The 20,559-nt window shown below is 40.7% G+C and overlaps 1 protein-coding gene across 1 annotated transcript in view; it reads left to right on the top strand.

The window, feature by feature from the left end:
* ube2g2 (ubiquitin-conjugating enzyme E2G 2 (UBC7 homolog, yeast)) overlaps positions 1-12,369 on the top strand; it is a 37,079-nt gene extending 24,710 nt beyond the window's left edge. The window contains exons 4-6 of the mRNA XM_048535011.2: positions 3,113-3,231; positions 3,416-3,556; positions 6,594-12,369. Coding sequence (XP_048390968.1) covers positions 3,113-3,231; positions 3,416-3,556; positions 6,594-6,706 — 373 coding nt within the window. The 3' untranslated portion in view covers positions 6,707-12,369. The remainder of the gene's footprint in view (positions 1-3,112; positions 3,232-3,415; positions 3,557-6,593) is intronic.
* Positions 12,370-20,559: the final 8,190 nt, after the last annotated feature.

Below are 20,559 nucleotides of genomic sequence, written 5' to 3'. Positions count from 1 at the left end.
GTCCTGCAGGGAATTAGAGTCACATGTTCAATTTTAGGCACCTTTGACACTGAAAGGTATTTTGGCGTGGGGAAAGAATGCATTGCAATTCAGCAGAATAGTACAGGGATACTTACAAGAACATGTTTTGCAGACCAGTCTATAGAAGCTGTAGGCATGATCTAACTGATGTGTTTAAAATAAAGGATTTGATTGGGTAGATAGAGAGATGGCATAATGGTGGAGGGGGGCTTGTGTGAAGCAAGAAGGCACAGCATTGGCCATTCAGTTAGGACTGATGTCAGGAAGCACTTTTTCCCACAAAAGATAGTGGAAATCTAGAGCTGTCTTCTCTCAGAAAGCTGCTGTGGCTGAGGGCCAATGCACAATTTCAAAATATAGTGTATATATGTAAGTACGCTATTTATAGTTGTATGTGCAAACTGTGATGCATTTGACATGCTTCATTTATTTGACAGTCATATTTGCTTTTCAACTAGAAGGGCAGTTTTGCCAGCAGTCATTGTGGACTCAAGAATCCAAAGTTAGTTTTACTGAGGCATTTCTTAATGCTTGTTTTTACTTATGGATACTGAAAACACTGCTGCAGTCCTGGGAATCAGTGGGGTTACCACCATTGCTCTGCTTTCAACCATAATTGGCCAAGGATCGAGTAAATGCTAGTTTGAAACCATTAATTCCTCAGACTTTACGCGTTGAAAATGTTCTTAACGTAGTTTGAAAGAAAGAAAGTAAAATTTGGTCTGCATGGTGATTTCATGACTTCACGATGTCATCAGAAATAGTTCATAGCCAATGAATTCCCATAATTGATATATTGTGCGTGCGCTGTCTTGGTAGGTAGTCCTTTTACCTTGAAGCGATTTGGAAGGCAGTGTTGGAAATGAAGTAGATCAAAGCATTGTCAAAATATGTGTGAAAAATCTGATAGCACTCTTTCAAAGAAGATCTAAAGGCTCACTGACCACTGCACATCCTCAATCTATACCTAGAAATAAATAATCTGGTTTTTCCACAGTTTTGATTGTGGGATCTTTTCTTTGGAAATTAGCTACCTTAATTCCTATGCTAAATCACTGACTGCATTTCAAATGTTTAATTGATCACAGAACACCTGGGACATCCTGATGTCAGGAAAGATGCTACACAAATGCATGACATTACCTTTTTCAATCACTGCAGCCAATTTTCGTACCGAAATGTTCCACAAGCACCTTGGAAGATCATTCTTGGTATTACTGGTTGAGAAATAAGTGTTTCCAATACACTAGGGAGACACTCGTAATCTTCTGTGAATGGTATTATGTTGTCTTTACCATAGTGCAGAAAAGTAGGTGCAGAAATGGCCTCCTGGGGCAATACTTTAATACCAAGAATTAATTAACTGTAATTTTTTTCTTACTCAAGCTAATATGTAAGGTTTACTGTATTGTCTAACAAAACAATTGTTCAATTGCAGCAGGGGTTCCTTATGGTTGTATTACCAAGCCCCTTAACATTAAAGGCCAACATACAGCTTGCTTTCTTAATTGCTTCTTGTACTTGCATATTAACTTTCAGTTTCTTTTACATGAACATCCAAATCCCTGTGGACACCAACATTTAAAAAAAAACTCCATTTAAAATAAAATATTCTGCTTTTCTGTTCTTCTGTTCACCATGTTATGTCCTTGCCCATTTACCCGCTTCTATCACTTCACAACCTGTTTGTCTTACAGGCAAGTGTCCAACATAAATTTGTACCTCAAGCAAAGATGGTTCCATTATATTCAGTTCCATAGATTGTACATAGCTTGTAAAAATTTTGAGACTCCAACATCAGTTTTTTTTAGCGTCCACCTGAGAGGCAGACAAAAGTTTGTTTCAATGCCTAATCCAAAAGACAGTAACCCTGAAAGAAAAGCGCACTCTCGGTATTTTACTAATTTCCAGCATTCTAGTGCTATCTAAAATACTACCCCAAAACTAAGGATAAGGTGATCTTTGATTTGATTTGATTATTGTCACATGTACCAAGATATAGTGAGAAGTATTGTTTTGCATTGCAAATCACACTATACGTAAGTACATCAGAGTAATAGAAGAGAATTCAGAATGTAGCGTTACAGCTACAGAGAAGGTGCAGAGAAAGATCAACTTTAATATGAGAGGTCTGTTCAGAAATGTGATAACAGCAGGTAAGAAGCTGTGCAAGTGGCTGATCATAACCGCTACAGCATGATGGGTGTGTCATCCTGAAATCTACTCAGTAATACCAAACTTGATTAAACGCGGTGGGTATGGACAGTACACATTGGAACAGCTGGGTGAGTCTACCTGTTCCTCTAATTTGAGGAGAATGGTTAAAGTGTGGCATACTCTTTTTGAAGAAATGAAGAAATCCAAGGATCTGTTTGACCTTGGAATGTTTTGCTGTATTGGAAATGCTTTCGTGCAGGTGGATGTTAGTGGTTTAGTGATGTTAGCACGTCACTACAGCTTCTCTGCTTTTTCTGCCAAAGACATTACTCCTTTTTAGGGCATAATTATGGGTGTAGATTTTCATTGACAGTTTGAATAAGTGAATAAATAGCAGCGACCTACTTAAACCATGACTGACAATTGCAGTTAGGCCTGTTGATGACTTAATGCATTAGTACTCTCAGTTATTTATTCCCATTCCTCCTGGTTTACATGATTTATTGTAATATATCTCAGTAATCACAGTCTGTCCTGCAAGTCCATCATTCTATGATATAGCTGGCCTATAGTCAGTTGATTCTTTAAACGGGAACCAGGTCTCAAATCAAGCTGACTATTTGGTTGGGTGTGAAAGAAATATCTGCACTGCTTGATTGACATTGTTATCCAGTTTGGAGCAGGGCTATAGTACCCTTTGCACACAGGTGATGATGTGGCAGAGTTAGAAGGGGCTTGTTGGCCTATTCTTGCTTTCTGATTTTTGCCTTCAATGGATCCAAGAAGTAACTTGAGTTTTGCTACATTACAAATAAGGCATTTAAAGCTGAGGTTCCAGTAACTTTAAACAGTGATGAGAAGTGAGAGGAGGTCTGGATATGAACCTTGAGGATAATTGTTGTGCCATAAATTGGCTTCTCTGTTTTGTTCCAAGGGGCCCTGAAGACACCTGTTTTGAAGGCGGAGTGTTCCCAGCCATCCTGAGTTTTCCTCATGATTATCCACTGAATCCACCAAAAATGCGTTTCACAGGAGAGATGTTTCACCCAAATGGTAAGTGCTAATTTTGGTACAATGGTGGTGCCTCCAATTCATTAGCAGGAATTACTTCATAGATGCTCACTCATTTGAGAGAGAGTCTATGCAATGTGTTGCTTTGCACGTGTACTTTGCAAATGTTCGCTTATCCAGTGCAATCCACTGCCTTCCCTGTTTGACCATTGTTCTATTGCTGCAGTTTACCCAGATGGGAGGGTTTGCATCTCGATTCTTCATGCACCCGGCGATGACCCTATGGGCTATGAGAGCAGTGCAGAACGATGGAGTCCTGTTCAAAGCGTTGAGAAGATTCTGCTCTCAGTCGTGAGCATGTTGGCAGGTAAATTTCAATGTGGGTTCTGTTACTCACCAGAATTGGTGGAGGCTGGAGTGAGATTGTGTTTGTACTTGAGTCCCGGACTTGTGATCTGGGTTCAGCATTAACATGTTTATAGTGAAGAGACCTGTGTCCTTCACCCACACATTATGCTAGGTATAAGAAAGTTAAAATACTGCAATGAAAAGTTGCTTTAATCATTTAGCACATTCAGCCAACCATGCTTGTGCTCACTGTCTGGAAAAGTCATTCATTTAATCCTGTTGCTTTGCTCTCGCTGTGTCTCTGTGCAGCCCTGCAGGTTTTAAAACAAGATCAGTTTTCTTTTCAAATTTACTATTGTCTTAAACCTGGCCTTCTGAAGGCTTGAATTTTTTAAAATGTATAAAGCTACCACGCATGAGTTTTAATTCTTACTCAACTAATGAAGTAAATTACCACTTTGTTTGGCTACATATTTCATTTCCGCAATGGATCGCTGGCCTAGTTAGCGGTTTTGTGAGCCGGTCTTTTCCTGCGTTCTTGCCCGACTGACCTTTGACCTCATCCACTGGGTTCAACTATAAAACTAGAAAGATGCACTGTAGATGTATTTTTGAGTGTGCCCCCATCACCCATTAACCTAGAGTATTCCAGATCTCAAAAGTTCCATACGTAAAAATAAAAATTCTGCTCATCTTTGATCCTTTGCTATTTATTTCAAATCCTCAATCTTCCTGCCACAAGAAATGGTGTTTCTCTCCAGTCACCAATTATCTAAGTAATTCATTTATTTATTGTTTGTAAGATATTCAGACATACAAACTGATGGCTGCTTGGTTAACAACAATGACTACACTTCAAACATTTGTTGTAAAGCCTAAATAAATTGAAATCATTATTCTAAATAGTTTGAATTGACAAAAGATTGTGCTGCAGAAGGCTCATATAACACTTTTAAAAGTTCACAAGTGGGATGTGAGGTTCACAAGGCAATAAATGCAGTTCATCCCTTGAGAGGGGTACTAAGGCAGTTTTGTTTTTGGCCTGCACCTGTCCTTGCAACATAGGTGCACACAGTGCTTTGGGAAAGAATCCCAGGCACTTGACACAACAAGGGTGAAGGAACTGCAATTATATGTCCAACTCGGATGACGTAACTTGGAAAAGATCCTGCAGATGGTGGCATATTTGATAGCTAGATGGTAGAGTTTGTGTATTTTGGAGATACAGCTGATAAAGCCTTGGAAAGTTACTGAAGTGCATCCTATTGGTTGTGCAAACTGTAGCACGGTGTATGGTGGTGAAAGGAGAGAATATTTAAGGTGACATCGGGGTAGCCTACTAATGTTCGTGTGCATTTTCTGGGGATCTACCTCTTCCAAAACACTGAAAAGTAGTCTCCTGGCAACTTGTCAGGGAAAATCACATGGCTTGAGGCTTAAAAGAAAAGGTAAATAATTGATTGAACAGCTGGGAGAGTGGGTCCTGTGAATTTAAAGAGCAGAGTTGAACATTGGGAGGTGAAACAGAGCCCATTGTGAGCAGCTGGGTGGGGGAGATAGGAAGAGGGGATTTCACATGATCATTTTCAAAATTGAAGACAAAAATTAAAACAGAAGCGATGAAAGACTGGTGCAAAGACCCCGAAACACGTGACAATAGTTGGAATGAAGGGAAAATGTAGGTGAACCTGCATAACACCATCTCCTGGTGCCCAGAGATCTGCAGTTACAAAATCTAAAGCAAATGGTGAACTGATGACATGGAATGATAGGGGGCACAGTGTGTATTGTGTTCCAGAACTATGACAGAAAATTTTGAATATATGTTACTAAATGCCTTGGTCTGCAGCATCATAGGTTTCAGTAATGCTCCAAGAAAAATTTGTTTTATGAGAAGGAAAGTGATGAGCAATTTAGAGTTGGGAAGGGGAAAAGCAAATGAGAGCAAACATTGAGAAACTGGGTGGAAGTAAAACTGAGAAAGAGAACTGGCTGCAGGGAGAGAAATTAACTACATTGTATGTGCTAGAAATAAAAGTGAGAAATTAATTGAGCAGGAGAGTTTCAGAGGCGGAAACAAGTTGTGACAAGCTGTAGGAGATGTCTATAAACCTTGAATTGAGAGCTTCACATGTACCATCTCGAAACAGGTACATCACACATATGTACATAGTATATCATTTATTAGGCTTATGAAGTTAACATAATTGCTTTTCATTTTTACATTGGTATGAATGCCAGTAGGAATCTTCCCAAATATCTTCTGTCTCATCGGTAGCTTGCTTAAGTGATTTGGGCATTTAGTTCATAAGGCAGAAAACAACATGCGTAAGGAAACATTTACGTGGTGTAGGACTTTTGGAGTTTAGAAATATTTCGCCCCCAGATTTGAATTATGCCATTTAAAAGTAAATGCTCTGCAACCATAGAATATGACAGCACAAAGTCAGAGCATTTGGACCAATATACCTGTGTCAGCTCCTTGGAAGAGCTATTCTCTTATTCGCAATCCTCTAATTATTTGCCTATAACCCTGCAAAATTTTCCATTTCCATCTTAGAAATTGCTATTGAATTAGTTACCATCACTCCTTCGGCCCGTCCATTCCAGAGCACAACTACTCGTAAAGAAAAGTTGTCATATCTCCCTAGGTTCTTGTGCCTCTTGCTTTAACTCTGAGCACTTTGGTTTTTCACCAGAAACAGAATCCGCCTAGAAACAGTAGTAAGACCTTCAATGGTTTTGAAATCTTATGTTAAATCTCCCCATAATCATCTTTGCTCCGAAGACAATTTCTGTTTCCATCATTGCACTTCACAAGTCCTTCATCCTGGGTTTCACACTGGTAAGTCTCCCTGTACACCATCCATGGCTTTGGTATTGTCCTAAATTGAGATGCCCTGAATTGGACACAATATTGCAGTTGAGGGCAAACCAGTATTTAGGTTTAGGTAAATTTCCTTGCATTTGTGTACCTCTACTAATAAAGCCGTGCTCCAGATTTTTGGTTGCTATTTTATTTGGTCTTAATGTTGCTTTTTCTCTTCTTTCTACAGAGCCTAATGATGAAAGTGGAGCCAACGTGGATGCCTCAAAAATGTGGCGAGATGATCGGGGACAGTTTTACAAAATTGCCCAGCAAACAGTGCGGAAATCTCTTGGACTGTGAGCAGAGAGCCCTGCAAATGTCCAGGACTGCCTGCAGTATTTAATGGTCCTTTGCACATTGCTGTTTGTCTCCTGCTTTTCATGTCCAAGGGTAAAGTTAGTATTGCCCAATTTCTTTTCCAGTTGCCTCAGGACTGTCCACTTAATGGTCTCCTTTAAAACATAAGCTGACTGAAGCGTGGCATTCATGGCTGTTACTGTTATCCATTTCAGACACAAAATAGTGGTTGAACTTACTTGGATGAAATAGCTGAAGGGATAAAATAACCTTCCCACAAGAGGGTCCAACTGTTTCTCCATGAGTTTTTTTTTCTCTTAAGTATTGCTTTTAATGAAATTGGGTGTGGTATTGCAATTGGACTGGTGTGTGCAGTTTCCAAAGATTTTCTATCTTAGGCCTGCCTATAGAATAGGAGACTCTCAATGCCATAACATTTGTTTCATCTTGGTTGAATGCAAACAAATTCCGAGGCACAGTTTCGAATGGGAAGTTTTTTTTGTTCTACTTGTACGGGCGTGCTTTTGCAGCAGACAATGGAGCAGGCTACTTCCAACAAGCATTTCTTAATCATTAAAGAGATGAGGGAAGCATGATATGGGATGTCATTCACTACATGATCAGGGTGCCTTCCAGCTCTGTCCAGCACTTTCATCTGTTCTTGTTGATGTTTTCTAGGATATTCGGCCCTTTTAATGGAGTGAAATGAAACGTATAAAAGCAAGAAGCTGTTAGACGTTTAAAAATAAAAAGCAAAATGAATGAACCTGGTGAAACCCTGACTTGTCGCAATCACAGATGGCTCAAAAAAAAGTCTTTTCAAATGGGTTTCATAGAAGTAATTCCTGCTTCTTGCCAGTGTGGCCATCATTGGTATGTCTGTCTGTGTTGGGGGGCATTGATGGTGTGGTTCTGCATGTGAGAGTCGGTTTAAATGCGTGTGGGCCGGTGGGTATGTCAGTCGGTCTGTGTTGCTACTGGTGAGCAAAAGAAAACTATATGAAGAGGCCAAATTCTTGAAATCTTAACATTAACTATCAATTGGATTTGAAGTTATCTACCTGCCTCTCACTCTTGCAATCTTTTATCCACTTCCTCCTTTCAAGAAGTTAACAATGTATCCATTTAACTGGTAGTTGATATTGAAGTGATTTTAATCCATGGCTTTGAATGATGCTGGTTTATAATCTGCAGCCTCACTCACTGGACGGAATGACTTACTGTCACTTGAAGCTCTCACTATAGCAAACTATTTGTTGTTTGTATTTAGGTTTCTCCTCCTTTGGGCTGCCACAGCCAGCCACTCGAAACACATGCCAATGTTTTTTGACATTCCTTCTGTCTGTTAAGTGATGTATATAACATAGTCAATTTTGAGGACAAGTAAGAAGTAGCCTGTGTTTGTGGAAAGGAGGGGTGATGACTTCACCAGTGATGTGGGGGTGATCTCCAGGTATAAAGAAACACGAACAACATCAGTAAATATGCTGCCGCAGTATCCATACCTGAGAGGCAGCTAGTGAGGCTAAACAACCTTCTGATTGTGGCTGCACCAGCCATTGATAGTTTGGGACAGGGATTGTCAAACTATTTTGGTCGAGGTGCTCCTTTTCTAGTGGGTTAATAATCAGGAGCCTCCCATCTAAATTACATTACTATAAACTCTTAATGTAAAGTTCATCATGTCCTCTAAAAAGAACAACCAAATTTTGCAATGTTTCTTAAGATTGGTGGTGTGAAAATTGTCCTCTCTCTTGCAGCAGAAGTCTCACCTTACAGATTCAGCAACTTCTCTATTGAAGATTTTACAACAATTTACAGGAGTGGGATCAGGCTCGGTGACCATTTTGGGAACAAAGCCACTATTTCAGGTATAATCCTCACTGGCCTCCTCCTCGGACCATAGTTGGTTTGGGATTTTTCCTCCTCTATTTGCTATTTACAGGCCTTTCTATATTGGATTGTCATTGCTACCATGCCTGGTATGTGGCATTTCTGCCACTAGAATGTTGTCAGCACCCAGGACTGCGACTTCAGTTCAGGCCCGATCACAGGTGCAGCTGCTATGTTAGCATTTTAGGTCTCTGTGCAAGGCTGAGGTGGCTGCTGCACTCTCCTTTCCCCAGTCCCAACCCTGAAAATCCATTTTCAGATGTGCCCCAACCTCTGTGCCACTGAACGATCATTCCTGAGAGTCCCACTGATTCCAGGACCCAACACGGAACTCTCCAGAGTGGGAGTTTGGAGCTGCACTGGTCAAACAGACCAAGAAAATTAAAATACTGATAAACAACACTGGCCTGACCTGGACCATTACAGCAGTGGATTGTTTATGTTAGCTTGCAGGCTGTGTCGAAAGTCTCTATGGGCAGATTCTAGTTTGAGGACCACTGATAACTGGTATTAGTAGTCAGCAGAAATGTGCCACTCCTTTTAGTCCGTAACTTGACTCTGGAGTGAGTTGGTCAAAATTGCATAAAACATACAGGTCAAAAAATGGGTCTTTTAGTCAGTGCCCGTATCTATATTCCATATGAGCCTTTCTGCACCTTACCCAATCTAATCTTATTTGTCTCCTTTTTTTTCACTTTTTTTCCATTGTGAGCGTGACCAGCTTACCTTTAAATGCACATGTGCAATATGCATCAGCCAATCTTTGTGGTAGCAAATTTCACATTTTCATTGCACTCGAAGTTTTTGCTGAATTCTGTATTTGTTAGAGATTTAAACATGTTAAAAAATGTCACCCTGCTTCCCTAAGATCTGTTTATCTAGAGTTGGCTTGAGAAACATTGTTGCGGGGTAGGATAGAAAGTGGTTTGCCGTGCAGCTTGGTTGTACCTCACCCTTGAAGCTTGTTGCTGATGATTGGCCTTTCAAATGGATATGTTTTCTGATACCCCAGGAGTCCTTCCCCCCCCCCCCAAACACACACACAAACACACACACACACACACACACACACACACACCAAAATATCGCGGCAGTAATGTTTTTCTGACTGTACAGGCAATTCAAACATTTACTTCTTTCACGCACAGAAATTAAGTTGTTCAGGTGACGTGAGTTGTTGAACAGTAGTGAATATGCTGGTTCACAAACAGGAGGCTGAAAGAACACAGCCAGCCAGGCAGCATCTGGAAGAAAGGAGAAGTCAACGTTTTGGGTATTATCCTCCTACAGGTCCTATGTTCTTCCAGCCTCCCGTTTGTCTACCTTAGATTCCAGCACCTGCAGTATTTTTTGTCTCTAATGAATATGCTGGTAATGTGGTCTTTGGGGAGTGAAGTATCAGATCACTCCTAGAATCCAGGAACTGAAACATCACTGATTCCAGTTTGTCATCAACGATACTAATAATAACAGGAGCCTGACTGGGAGTTAGGCAGTCAGCTTGTGTACACAACACCAGTAGTGAAAGGCTCATGAAGTGGGTAAAAAGGCTTTTAAATCTGTAACTGAATTACAATAAAGTTTTCACTTGGATTTTTGGTAAAATAGTGCTAATAAGATTTATTAGAATATCATATGTCAGAAGTTTGAGGATGTGTTGTAATTCTCAGTTCTCAGATTGCAATACATATTAGTGAGATATTTGAGGCTGAATAATGTCCAAATTTAGTAGATCTATGAAAATTATATTCTGAGCGCTAATTTCAGAATCAACCTGAATGGCGGAAGTTAAAAAGCATGTCTGAAATGGCTGCCTTTTTATAAATTCAGCAGAAATGTTTGGGCCCTTCTCAATCCAGTGCCACAGTCCACAGCTCGTTCGTAATTTGACAACCTTTCTTCACCAACACAAGGAATGTGCAATGCAGAAATGAGAATACAATGCCTGTGAGGCTGAAAACTGGACTGGTCATTTCAGGATTCCAATTTTGCCTTGGCATTATAATTACTCTGTACTCTATATCTGATGAACAATATAAGAGGACCGTGTCTGTTCACCTTCTCCAGATATCAAAGCTCTGCGGGTAGAAGCCAATGATGATGTGGACCCCACACTTTATTAAAACAAGAGTAGGCTAATTAGCTCTCAGGTCTAGTCTACCATTAAATGGCAGATCTGTGTCTTGACTTCATTTACCCACCTTGATTCCATATTTAATATCCTAAACTAAGAAAATCTATCAATCTCACTTTTTAATTTTTCAATTGACACTCCCAAACAAGAAATCAACAACTTTTGAGATCATTGCAACAAAGGCCATAATGTGGTGTTGTGATTGCTTGTTTTGACTTCTGTTTTTTAAGAAAAAATGACATTATACCAGTGACAGTAAATGTTATTGCAATGTGCCAATATTTTTAAATTAAGTTTAACAGTTCTGGAGTCGTAGTGAGCATCTTGTAATAAAATTTACTTGTACTTGTACAGTGTCATTGAGTCATAATGCAACTCATCTGCGTCGACTATTTTACCTGGAGTCATGGTCCCCCTATACATCACCACTATATGAAATCTCCTGTTCTGTTTCTTATAGCAAATCTTAGCTACTTTATGATCTCCAAATAGATTACAACCTAAAAATGGTATAATTTCCCTTTATAGATAGTATCATGAGATAATTAAATCTGCATTAATAGCATGGAGAGGTTACGGTTCATTTAATTACAGAATTCACAGCATAGGAACAGTCTGTTTGCTTCATTCAGTCCGAAAATATTTATGCTCCATGTGATCTCATCATCTCAACTTTATCTGAGTGTATAAACATGTTCATTATTCATTTCTCCCTCATTCATTTATCTAAATCTATTGTTCTGGCATTGACCTGAATCACTCCAAACTCTAACAATTAATGGTGATTAAAATATTTCAGAATCTATCCAATGTGAGTATAGGTGAGAGAGAATCGAACTGGGAAGTGGTGTAATGTAAACAGACATCTCCCTGGCTTTATTTCTATGGCAAATCAGTTTAAACTTTAAACTTCGTAATTTCTGGCAGTTGTCGACATTTATAGTTTGATTTGAAACTAGAACTGGACAAATTTGCTGTGAATTTTGTTGCCACTGATACATTTCTGTTCTCTCTAATGCACTGTGTAAACATTAGTGACAGGAAAGTTGCCTCTAAAACAGTCTCCTGGATCCAAAAGAAATCAAATATTTTGATGGGAGGATGGGGACTGTTGTGTCATCCATCAGTCATCCATCACCATACAGGTGAAAAGCATTATATTAGATTTGTGGCTATCTATAGAGGAATCACCTTGCATTTTACAGTCAGTTCTGTAAAGTTAGAGAGGTCTGTGCTTTCTTTGTCCTCTGTCTTAATGCTTATACAGAGTCTAAAATGAGAAATGTTGTGTTCCCTGTGCTGTTACTTTGCAGCAACATTGTGCACTTGTGCAGCACCTTTTAAGATACAGAAAGCATAAGGGAATGCAATTATTGCTGAGCCAAAGGAAGAGCTATTAGGAAAGTGATCAAAAATTAGTCAGAGATTTTAAGGAACTATCTTAAAGGGTGATAAATGGACAAGCAAGTTGTTCAGAAGGAACCGTAGTTTGCTTGTTCTATTGAAAGATTAGGAGATGCTTTTATCTCATATCAACTTCTTGGCTGGTTCGGATACCCAACAATGAGAAGTTTATTTTTCTTCTGTGTAAAAAATGTATACTATATATAAATAAAAGAAATTTCTAGATGCTTCATGAGATGAATGGCTTGATGAGTTTTTGTATATCTCTTCATTTTCTCAGCTATAACAACATTTTCTTTAGATTTACTAAGCGTTTGTTTGTCAAAGGAGTGTACAACCTGTTTCAGTAGCCTGTACCTGCTGGATTGCATGGGATCTCATGTTTCTTCAGTAGCCTGAACCAACTTAGATTTGCCCTGATTCTCATTCTGAAATGTCTAACTATCATGGCCGGTGTGCAACTGGATTGAATGGTTCACAGCATCAGAAGATACCTGCTTAACACAGGTTTTTCTACATGTGACAATCCAAGTAATTGTTTTGACAAATACAGGGAAGGAATAATTACTCAGACTTTCAACATTTCGTAAAGGTCAGCATTTTTAGACTATGCATAACCCTGTTTACTGCTTTCTCATTAGGAAACAAAGTTGTCTAAGTCTGTAAAACCAGTCCAGTGAGATCTGTTCTATCCCTATGGCCTTGCAAGTTCATGTCCCTGAAGTACCTATTCATTTTCCTTTTGAACTATCGATCGTCTCTACCTCCATCAGCCTGGTGATGTTTTTGAAGGAGAAACACGGAGCATTCAGTTTCATTTGTAATTGAACCTTTCAGTTAACATAAGGTTAACCTAACATTAGTCAATAAAGAAACGGTGGTCTTGGGTAACATTCTTTTTGTGTGAAGACTTGGAATATTTTGGATACTATCAGATAAAGAGGTAAAGTTGCCATAGTCGTAGTGGACCACAGCACTGCTGTCTCATTAAAGAGACAACCAATAGTGGTTTAACCTGAGGGTCTCTATTCCTTAGGCAAGGGGAGAGGTTGAGATGCAGGACCTTTATGGTAACCTCAGCTGGTACAGGAATTGAACCCCACTGTTGGCATTACTATTGCATTGCAAACCAGTCATCCAACCAACTGAACTAACCAAATCCCCCTTTTTTAATTTTATTCATTCATAGGATGTTAATGTCGCTGACTAGGCCAGAATTTATTGCCCATCCCTAATTGTTAAGAGTCAACCACATTGCCTGGTTAGACCAGGTAAGGACGTCAGATTTCATTTCCTAAAGGACATTAATGAACTAGACGGGTCTTTACGACATTCAGTAATAGATTCACGGTCATCATCAGATCCTTCATTCCAGATTTTTATTGAATTCAAATTCCACCATCTGCTGTTGTGGGATTTGAACATGTGTCCCAAGAATATTAGCTGAGTTTCTGAATTAGTAGACTAGTGATATTACCCCTAGGCCATCACCTCCCAGATAAAATTGATAAAAGCTGCACATTCAGGCAAAAAGGACTTATAAATTTGCACCCAAAAGAGCAAGTGTGTGATTTGCAAAACATGGAAGTGATGTTAATCCTGCACAAGAACAAGCTATGATTCAAATATTGTATGCATGTACTGCTGGTGAGACTATATCACCAAGATGCAAATTTAAAATTATTGCAGAATTAATCAAAAAGGTCTTTATGGAAAAATGTCCTTCCATACTGGTGAAAATGCAGATTCTTCTTTCACAAGTTATTATTGAAGGAGATACAAGCAGAACTTGTAAAAGTTGTGCTATGAAGAGAAACATTACAGGTGTGCAATGTGAGCAAATGAATCGTATTAGACCAACTGAATTAACTTCCTCTAATGTGAAAGCTATGTAGCAGTCCATGAGCTTCTTTCTTTTAAATGAGCTCTTTGTTAATGGGAAAATTTCATATCCCCAAAGGCAAGGCAACCACATCCTGTCATTGGTGGTTTGTTTAAATCAATTACAAAAGCAATTTGAGTTTAAAATTTGCAAATGTGGTAATCATTCCGAATCACTTTTCTCTTTGTAAGTATTAAGATCTTCTGGAGGGTGTCTAGTCCTGTCTTCTGAAAGATAGCTGCCGCTTTCTAAAAGGAATCTATAATTGTTAGTAATAGCCACATGCATAACATGCCTGTCTGATATAGAAACCTACTGATTTGTGGAAATCCTGTGCAGATTCCTCAAGTGTGAGATGCCCCCAACTTGAAAATATGTGCATGGTAGTGGGAGAGATTGCAGTGTAAAGTCACTAGACCTGTAATTCAGAGACTCTCTGAACACAGCTTCAAATTCCACCTCAGCAGCTAATGAAATCTTGAATTCAAAGTTTGAATCGGTAACGTTGACCCTAAATATGTCTTTAACTGTTGTAAAACCATCTGATTTACTGATGTCCTTTTAGGATTGCTTCCCTGTCTGACCTGCTTGTGACTCCAGACCCACTACAATGTGTCACCACCTTCTGAAATGGAAATGTTGACTTTGCAGATGGACTTTGCCAATAATTGACAATCGTCATCATTCAACTCTTAATTCCAGGGTTTTATTTTTCATTGAATTCCAATTCCACCATCTGCTATGGCAGGATTTGAACCTGGATCCCCAGAGCATTAAAAACCAAAAGAACCGCGGATACTGTAAATCAGAAACAGAAGCAGAAGTGGCTGGAAAAGCTCAGCAGGTCTGGCAGCGTCTGTGAAGAGAAACAGTTAGTGTTTCAAGTCCGGTGACCCTTCCTCAGAACTGATTGGTGGCTGGAAAATGTAGTTTTATATGCAGAAGATAAAGTGGGAGGAGGGGGTGGGAGTAAGTGATAGGTCTGATTAGAGCACAAAGTGAGAGAAGAACAGGTGGACAGATAAAGGAGTGGATAACAATCTGGCCAGGAGGGTGAATAACTATTAATGGAGACTGTTAGTAGCTAACAATAGCATAGTTTGCCATTAGACACTACCTAACAAGGCCTGGTGTGTGGTGTATGGGGCTAGGACATGGGAGAACTCAGGCTCTAAAATTATTGAACTCGGTATTGAGACCAGAGGGCTGCAGGGTCCCCAAGCAGAAAACGAGGTGTAGTTCTTCCAGCTTGTGCTGAGCTTCACTGGAACACTGGACCAAGCCTGAGACAAGATGTTAGCTGGGGATCAGAGTGGTGTGCTAAAATGGTAGGCAACTGGAAGCTCAGCATCTTTTCTTGCAGGCAGAGTGGAGATGTTCTGCAAGACAGTCACCCAGTCTACGCTTCATTTCCCCAACATAGAGGGAAAGAACTGCTGATGCTCTTAAATCAGAAACAAAAGCAGAAGTCACTGGAAAAGCTCAGCACATCTGGCAGCGTCTGTGACGAGATAATAAGAGTTAACGCTTCAGTTCTGGTGACCCTTCCTCAGAACTGATGGTTGCTGGGAACGTGGTCTCAGTGTGGTCACCTCTCCATTGGGGAAACAAAGTGTTGACTGGGTGACTGCTTCATAGAACATCTACATTCTATTCACAGAAAAGACCCTGCGCTTCAAGTTGCCTGCCATGTTAACACACCATACCTGTTCCCTGGCCAACATCTCTGTCTCAGGCTCGCTGCAGTGCTCCAGCAAAGCTCAACACAAGCTTGAAGAACAACACCTCTTTTTCTGCACGGGGACCTTGCAGCTTTCTGGGCTCAATATTGAGGTCAATAACTTATAGGGCCCAAACTTTCCTATTTCCTAACCCATCCACCACACACCAGGCCTTGTTGTCACATACACTTAGTATGTAATGGCAAACTATGTTATCACATAGTTTGCCATTACACACTACCTATTATTAGTCACACAGTCTTCATTAACAGCTATTCATCCTCCCAGCAAGATCATTATCCACTCCTTTGACTGTCCAACTGTTCTCCTCTCTCTTTGTACTCTATCCCCACCTAGGGTTTACTCCTGACCCCCGCCCCAACACTATCTTTTACATATAAACCTACATTTTCCTAACTACCATTAGTTCTGAGGAGGGCTCACTGGACCTGAAATGTTAACTATGATTTCTCTTCACGGATGCTGCCAGACCTGCTGAGCTTTTCCACCAAGTCTGCTTTTTCCTCAAAACATCACCTGGGTCTCTGGATTAACAATCCACTGATAACACCACAGGACCATTGCCTCCCAGTGCTGACTTTGCAAACAACTGCCACCTTCCAATGAAAGAATAAATATGAAGGAGGAAATAGTTAAAAATAATTAGAAGGTAGTAAATATGTTTTCATGGTCCTTCTACTGTCATTCAATTAAATATAGATGCCTGGATTGACTAATCTGACAATGCATTTAATTATCTGTGAAGTGTGTTGTGTTTGGAGCTTGTGAAAGGTGCTATATGAATGCAAATTCTTTCTGCACAAAAGGTCCCAACCAGTGACCTGATAATTGCGTTGGTTAACCTGGGCATCTGCAATGTGTTATCTCGTGCATTAGTAATGCAGGCAGTAGGCACCACTGGCTATAAAGTGAAACAAAATTGTGTGGCATGATGAGTCAGTACTGAAATTGTTCTGGTGTTAATCATCCATTGGCAAACAACCATCCTCCTGTTTTTATAGCGCATTAATGACAATTTAGTGTGAATTTTAATTCTAACATTATTTTGAGTGTGTCTTTGGAAATTAATGACACCAGATTAGCAAGGCTGTGTCTGGAAAAAAGGATAACACTTCAAAATGTTTAAGAATCTGAACACACTAAACTGTGTTATGCTGAAGCATACACGAGGTCTAGGCGACTGAAGACAGACAAAGCTTTGCAAGAATATTGGGAATGTAGAGCGAATCTGAAACGAGGGATTAAGAGGGCTAAAAGAGGACATGAGATATTGCTGGCAAACATCGTTAAGGAAAATCCCAAAGCCTTTTATTCGTATATAAAGAGCAAGAGGGTAACTAGAGAAAGGATTGGCCCACTTAAGGACAAAGAAGGAAAGTTATGCGCTGATTCAGAGAAAATGGGTGACGTTCTTAACGAGTACTTTGCATCGGTATTCACCAAGGAGAGGGATGTGACAGATGTTGAGGTTAGGGATAGATGTTTGCTCACTCTAGGTCAAGTTGACATGAGGAAGGAGGAGGTACTAGATATACTAAAAGGCATTAAGGTGGACAAGTCCCCAGGTCCGGATGGGATCTATCCAGGTTACTGAGGGAAGTGAGAGAGGAAATAGCCGGGGCCTTAACAGATATCTTTGCAGTGTCCTTAGACACGGGTAAGGTCCCAGAGGATTGGAGACTTTCAATGTTGTCCCCTTGTTTAAGAAGGGCAGCAAGGATAATCCAGGTAATTATTGACCAGTGAGCCTGATGTCAGTGGTAGGGAAGCTACTGGAGAAGATACTGAGGGATAGGATCTATTCCCATTTGGAAGAAAATGGGCTTATCAGTGATAGGCAACATGGTTTTGTGCAGAGGAGGTCATGTCTTACCAACTTAATAGAATTCTTTGAGGACGTGACAAGGTTGATTGATGAGGGAACGGCTGTAGATGTCATATACATGGACTTCAGTAAGGCATTTGATAAGGTTCCCCATGGCAGGCTGATGGAGAAAGTGAAGTCACATGGGGTTCAGGGTGTGCTAGCTAGATGGATAAAAAACTATCTCGGCAACAGGAGACAGAGGGTCATAGTAGAAGGGAGTTTCTCAAATTGGAGACCTGTGACCAGTGGTGTTCCACAGGGATCTGTGCTGGGACCACTGTTGTTTGTGATATATGTAAATGATCTGGAGGAAGGTGTAGGTGGTCTGATCAGCAAGTTTGCTGATGACACTAAGCTTGGTGGAGTAGCTGATAGTGAAGGGGACTGTCAGAGATTACAGCAGAATATAGATAGACTGGAGAGTTGGGCAGATAAACGGCAGATGGAGTTCAATCCGGGCAAATGCGAGGTGATGCATTTTGGAAGATCAAACCCAAGGGCGAACTACACAGTAAATGGAAAGGTCCTAGGGAAAATTGATGAACAGAGAGATCTGGGTGTTCAAGTCCATTGTTCCTTGGAGGTGACAACACAGGTCAATAGGGTGGTCAAGAAGGCATATGGCATGCTTTCCTTCATTGGATGGGGTATTGAGTACAAGAGTTGGCAGGTCATGTTGCAGTTGTATCAGATTTTGGTTCAGCCACATTTGGAGTACTGTGTGCAGTTCTGGTCGCCACATTACCAAAAGGATGTGGATGCTTTGGAGAGGGTGCAGAGGAGGTTCACCAGGATGTTGCCTGGTATGGAGGGTGCCAGCTATGAAGAGAGGTTGAGTAGATTAGGATTATTTTCATTAGAAAGACGGAGATTGAGGGGGGACCTGAATGAGGTCTACAAATTCATGAGAGATATAGACAGTGTGGATAGCAAAAAGCTTTTTCCCAGAGTGGGGGACTCAATTACTAGGGGTCATGAGTTCAAAGTGAGAGGAGGAAAGTTTAAGGGAGATATGCATGGAAAGTTCTTTACACAGAGGGTGCCTGGAACACGTTGTCAGCGGATGTGGTTAGACGCAGACACGTTAGCGTCTTTTAAGATATATTTGGACAGGTACATGGATGGGCAGGGAGCAAATGGACACAGACCATTAGAAAATAGATGACAGGTTAGACAGAGGATCTTGATCAGCACAGGCTTGGAGGGCCGAAGGGCCTGTTCCTGTGCTGTAATTTTCTTTGTTCTTTATTCTTTGTTCTTTGTTGCTGAGGGCTAGGGGTTCAGGCGCAGTTTAATGCCATTCCAAAAACATTTGAGTGATACAGGAATTCAGCTATTTTAAGTTAAACCTACTTCAGTGGAACTTGTATTAATTTTTTTCATAGGGATAATTTTCTGTTGCATTTTAGGCTTGCATAGTTTACAGTGAAAATTGTTCACTGAATGTGGGCATCAGTGACTGGGCCAGTGTTTATTGCCCACCCTTAATAGCTTTTTGAGCTGTCTTCTTGAACCGCCACAGTCCAAATGAAGTAGGTGCACCCACAGCGTTGTTAGGAATGGAGTTTCAGGATGTTGTTCCAGCAATGATGAAGGAACAGCAACAAATCTAGAGATTGCTGAAAAAGCTCAGCAGGTCTGGCAGCATCTGTGAAGAGAAATCAAAGTTAATGTTTTGGGTCCGGTGACCCTTCCTCGGAACTGGACGCAAAACGTTAACTGATTTCTGTTTCAGTTTTTACGAAGGAACAGCCATATTGTTCTAAATCAGGATGGTGTGTGGGTGAGGGGAGCGTACAGTTGGTCGTGTTCCCATGTATCTGCTGATCTTCCACAGGTTAGATATCTTGTGCTTGCATGGCGTTACCAAGGGACCTTCGGTGAGTTGCTGCAGGGCAAATTGTAGATGGTGCGAGGGAATATTGAAGATGGTCGATAAAGTGACAATCAACCAGGCTGCAAAAAAGAACACAAGTGCAGATGCTAGGACTCTGAAATGAAAACAGAAGATGCTGGAGAAACTCGACAGGTCTTGCAGTATCACTGGAGAGAAAGCAGAGTCAACTTTTCAATGTCCAGTCACCCCTCAAATCTTCATCCTGGAAGATTTTGAGCTGCATGAATGTTCCTGGAGTTGCACTCACCCATGCAACTTGTCACTGTCCCGTCACATGCCTGAATTGTGCCTTGTAGATAGTGGGCAGGCTTTAGGGAGTGGGAAAGCAAGTTACTGCAAAGTTCCTAGCCTCTGACTTCCTATTGTAGTCACAGAATTTATATGGATGGTCTAGTTCTGTTTCCGGTCAATCGTAGTTGCTAATGCCATTGAATTAGATTTAATGTCACGTACTCAAATGAGAACAGTAGAAAGTTCACAGTTGCCACATTACAGTGCCATTTCAGGGTCAAAGGTGCCTAGGTACGGATACTTAAGATCAAATTCTTAGGAAACCAGATAAAAAGACAAGTAAAGAAGTAAATAGTCCTGCATTGTCGGTCCTGGGAATAAATTAGAAAAACAAAGATGTAAAAAACTCAGAATATTAGTCTTTCTGGCCCGGTCCATGCCAGTAACTAACCTAAAGGAAGATGGCTGTCACTGCCTGCGCGTGATCCAACACATAGAAGCTGTTCCACTTTAGGCAGCATCTCTTTGCCGCTGGGCACACACTCGCCCCACAACCAAGAGCCCCTGGTTCCGCTGCCGGGCCGGGTCACCACCAGGCCATGAGTCCTGCTTCAGCTGCAGGTATTATCTCAGCAGTGCTGCCATCTTGAGGAGTTTGCTGACAACATTCAAGCATCAGTACTGAAGGCCTGTACTCTAGAATTTACTGCAGCCCTGACCGAGTTGTTCCAGTACAATTGCAGAACTGGTATCTATCCGACAATGTGGATAGGTATGTCCTGTCTACACAAAGCATAACAAGTCCT

The sequence above is a fragment of the Stegostoma tigrinum genome, chromosome 7 (assembly GCF_030684315.1).
Source record: "Stegostoma tigrinum isolate sSteTig4 chromosome 7, sSteTig4.hap1, whole genome shotgun sequence".
Taxonomy (NCBI): Eukaryota; Metazoa; Chordata; class Chondrichthyes; order Orectolobiformes; family Stegostomatidae; genus Stegostoma; species Stegostoma tigrinum.
The sequence above is the reverse complement of the archived record's forward strand: the minus strand, read 5'-3'. Positions and strand labels throughout refer to the sequence as shown.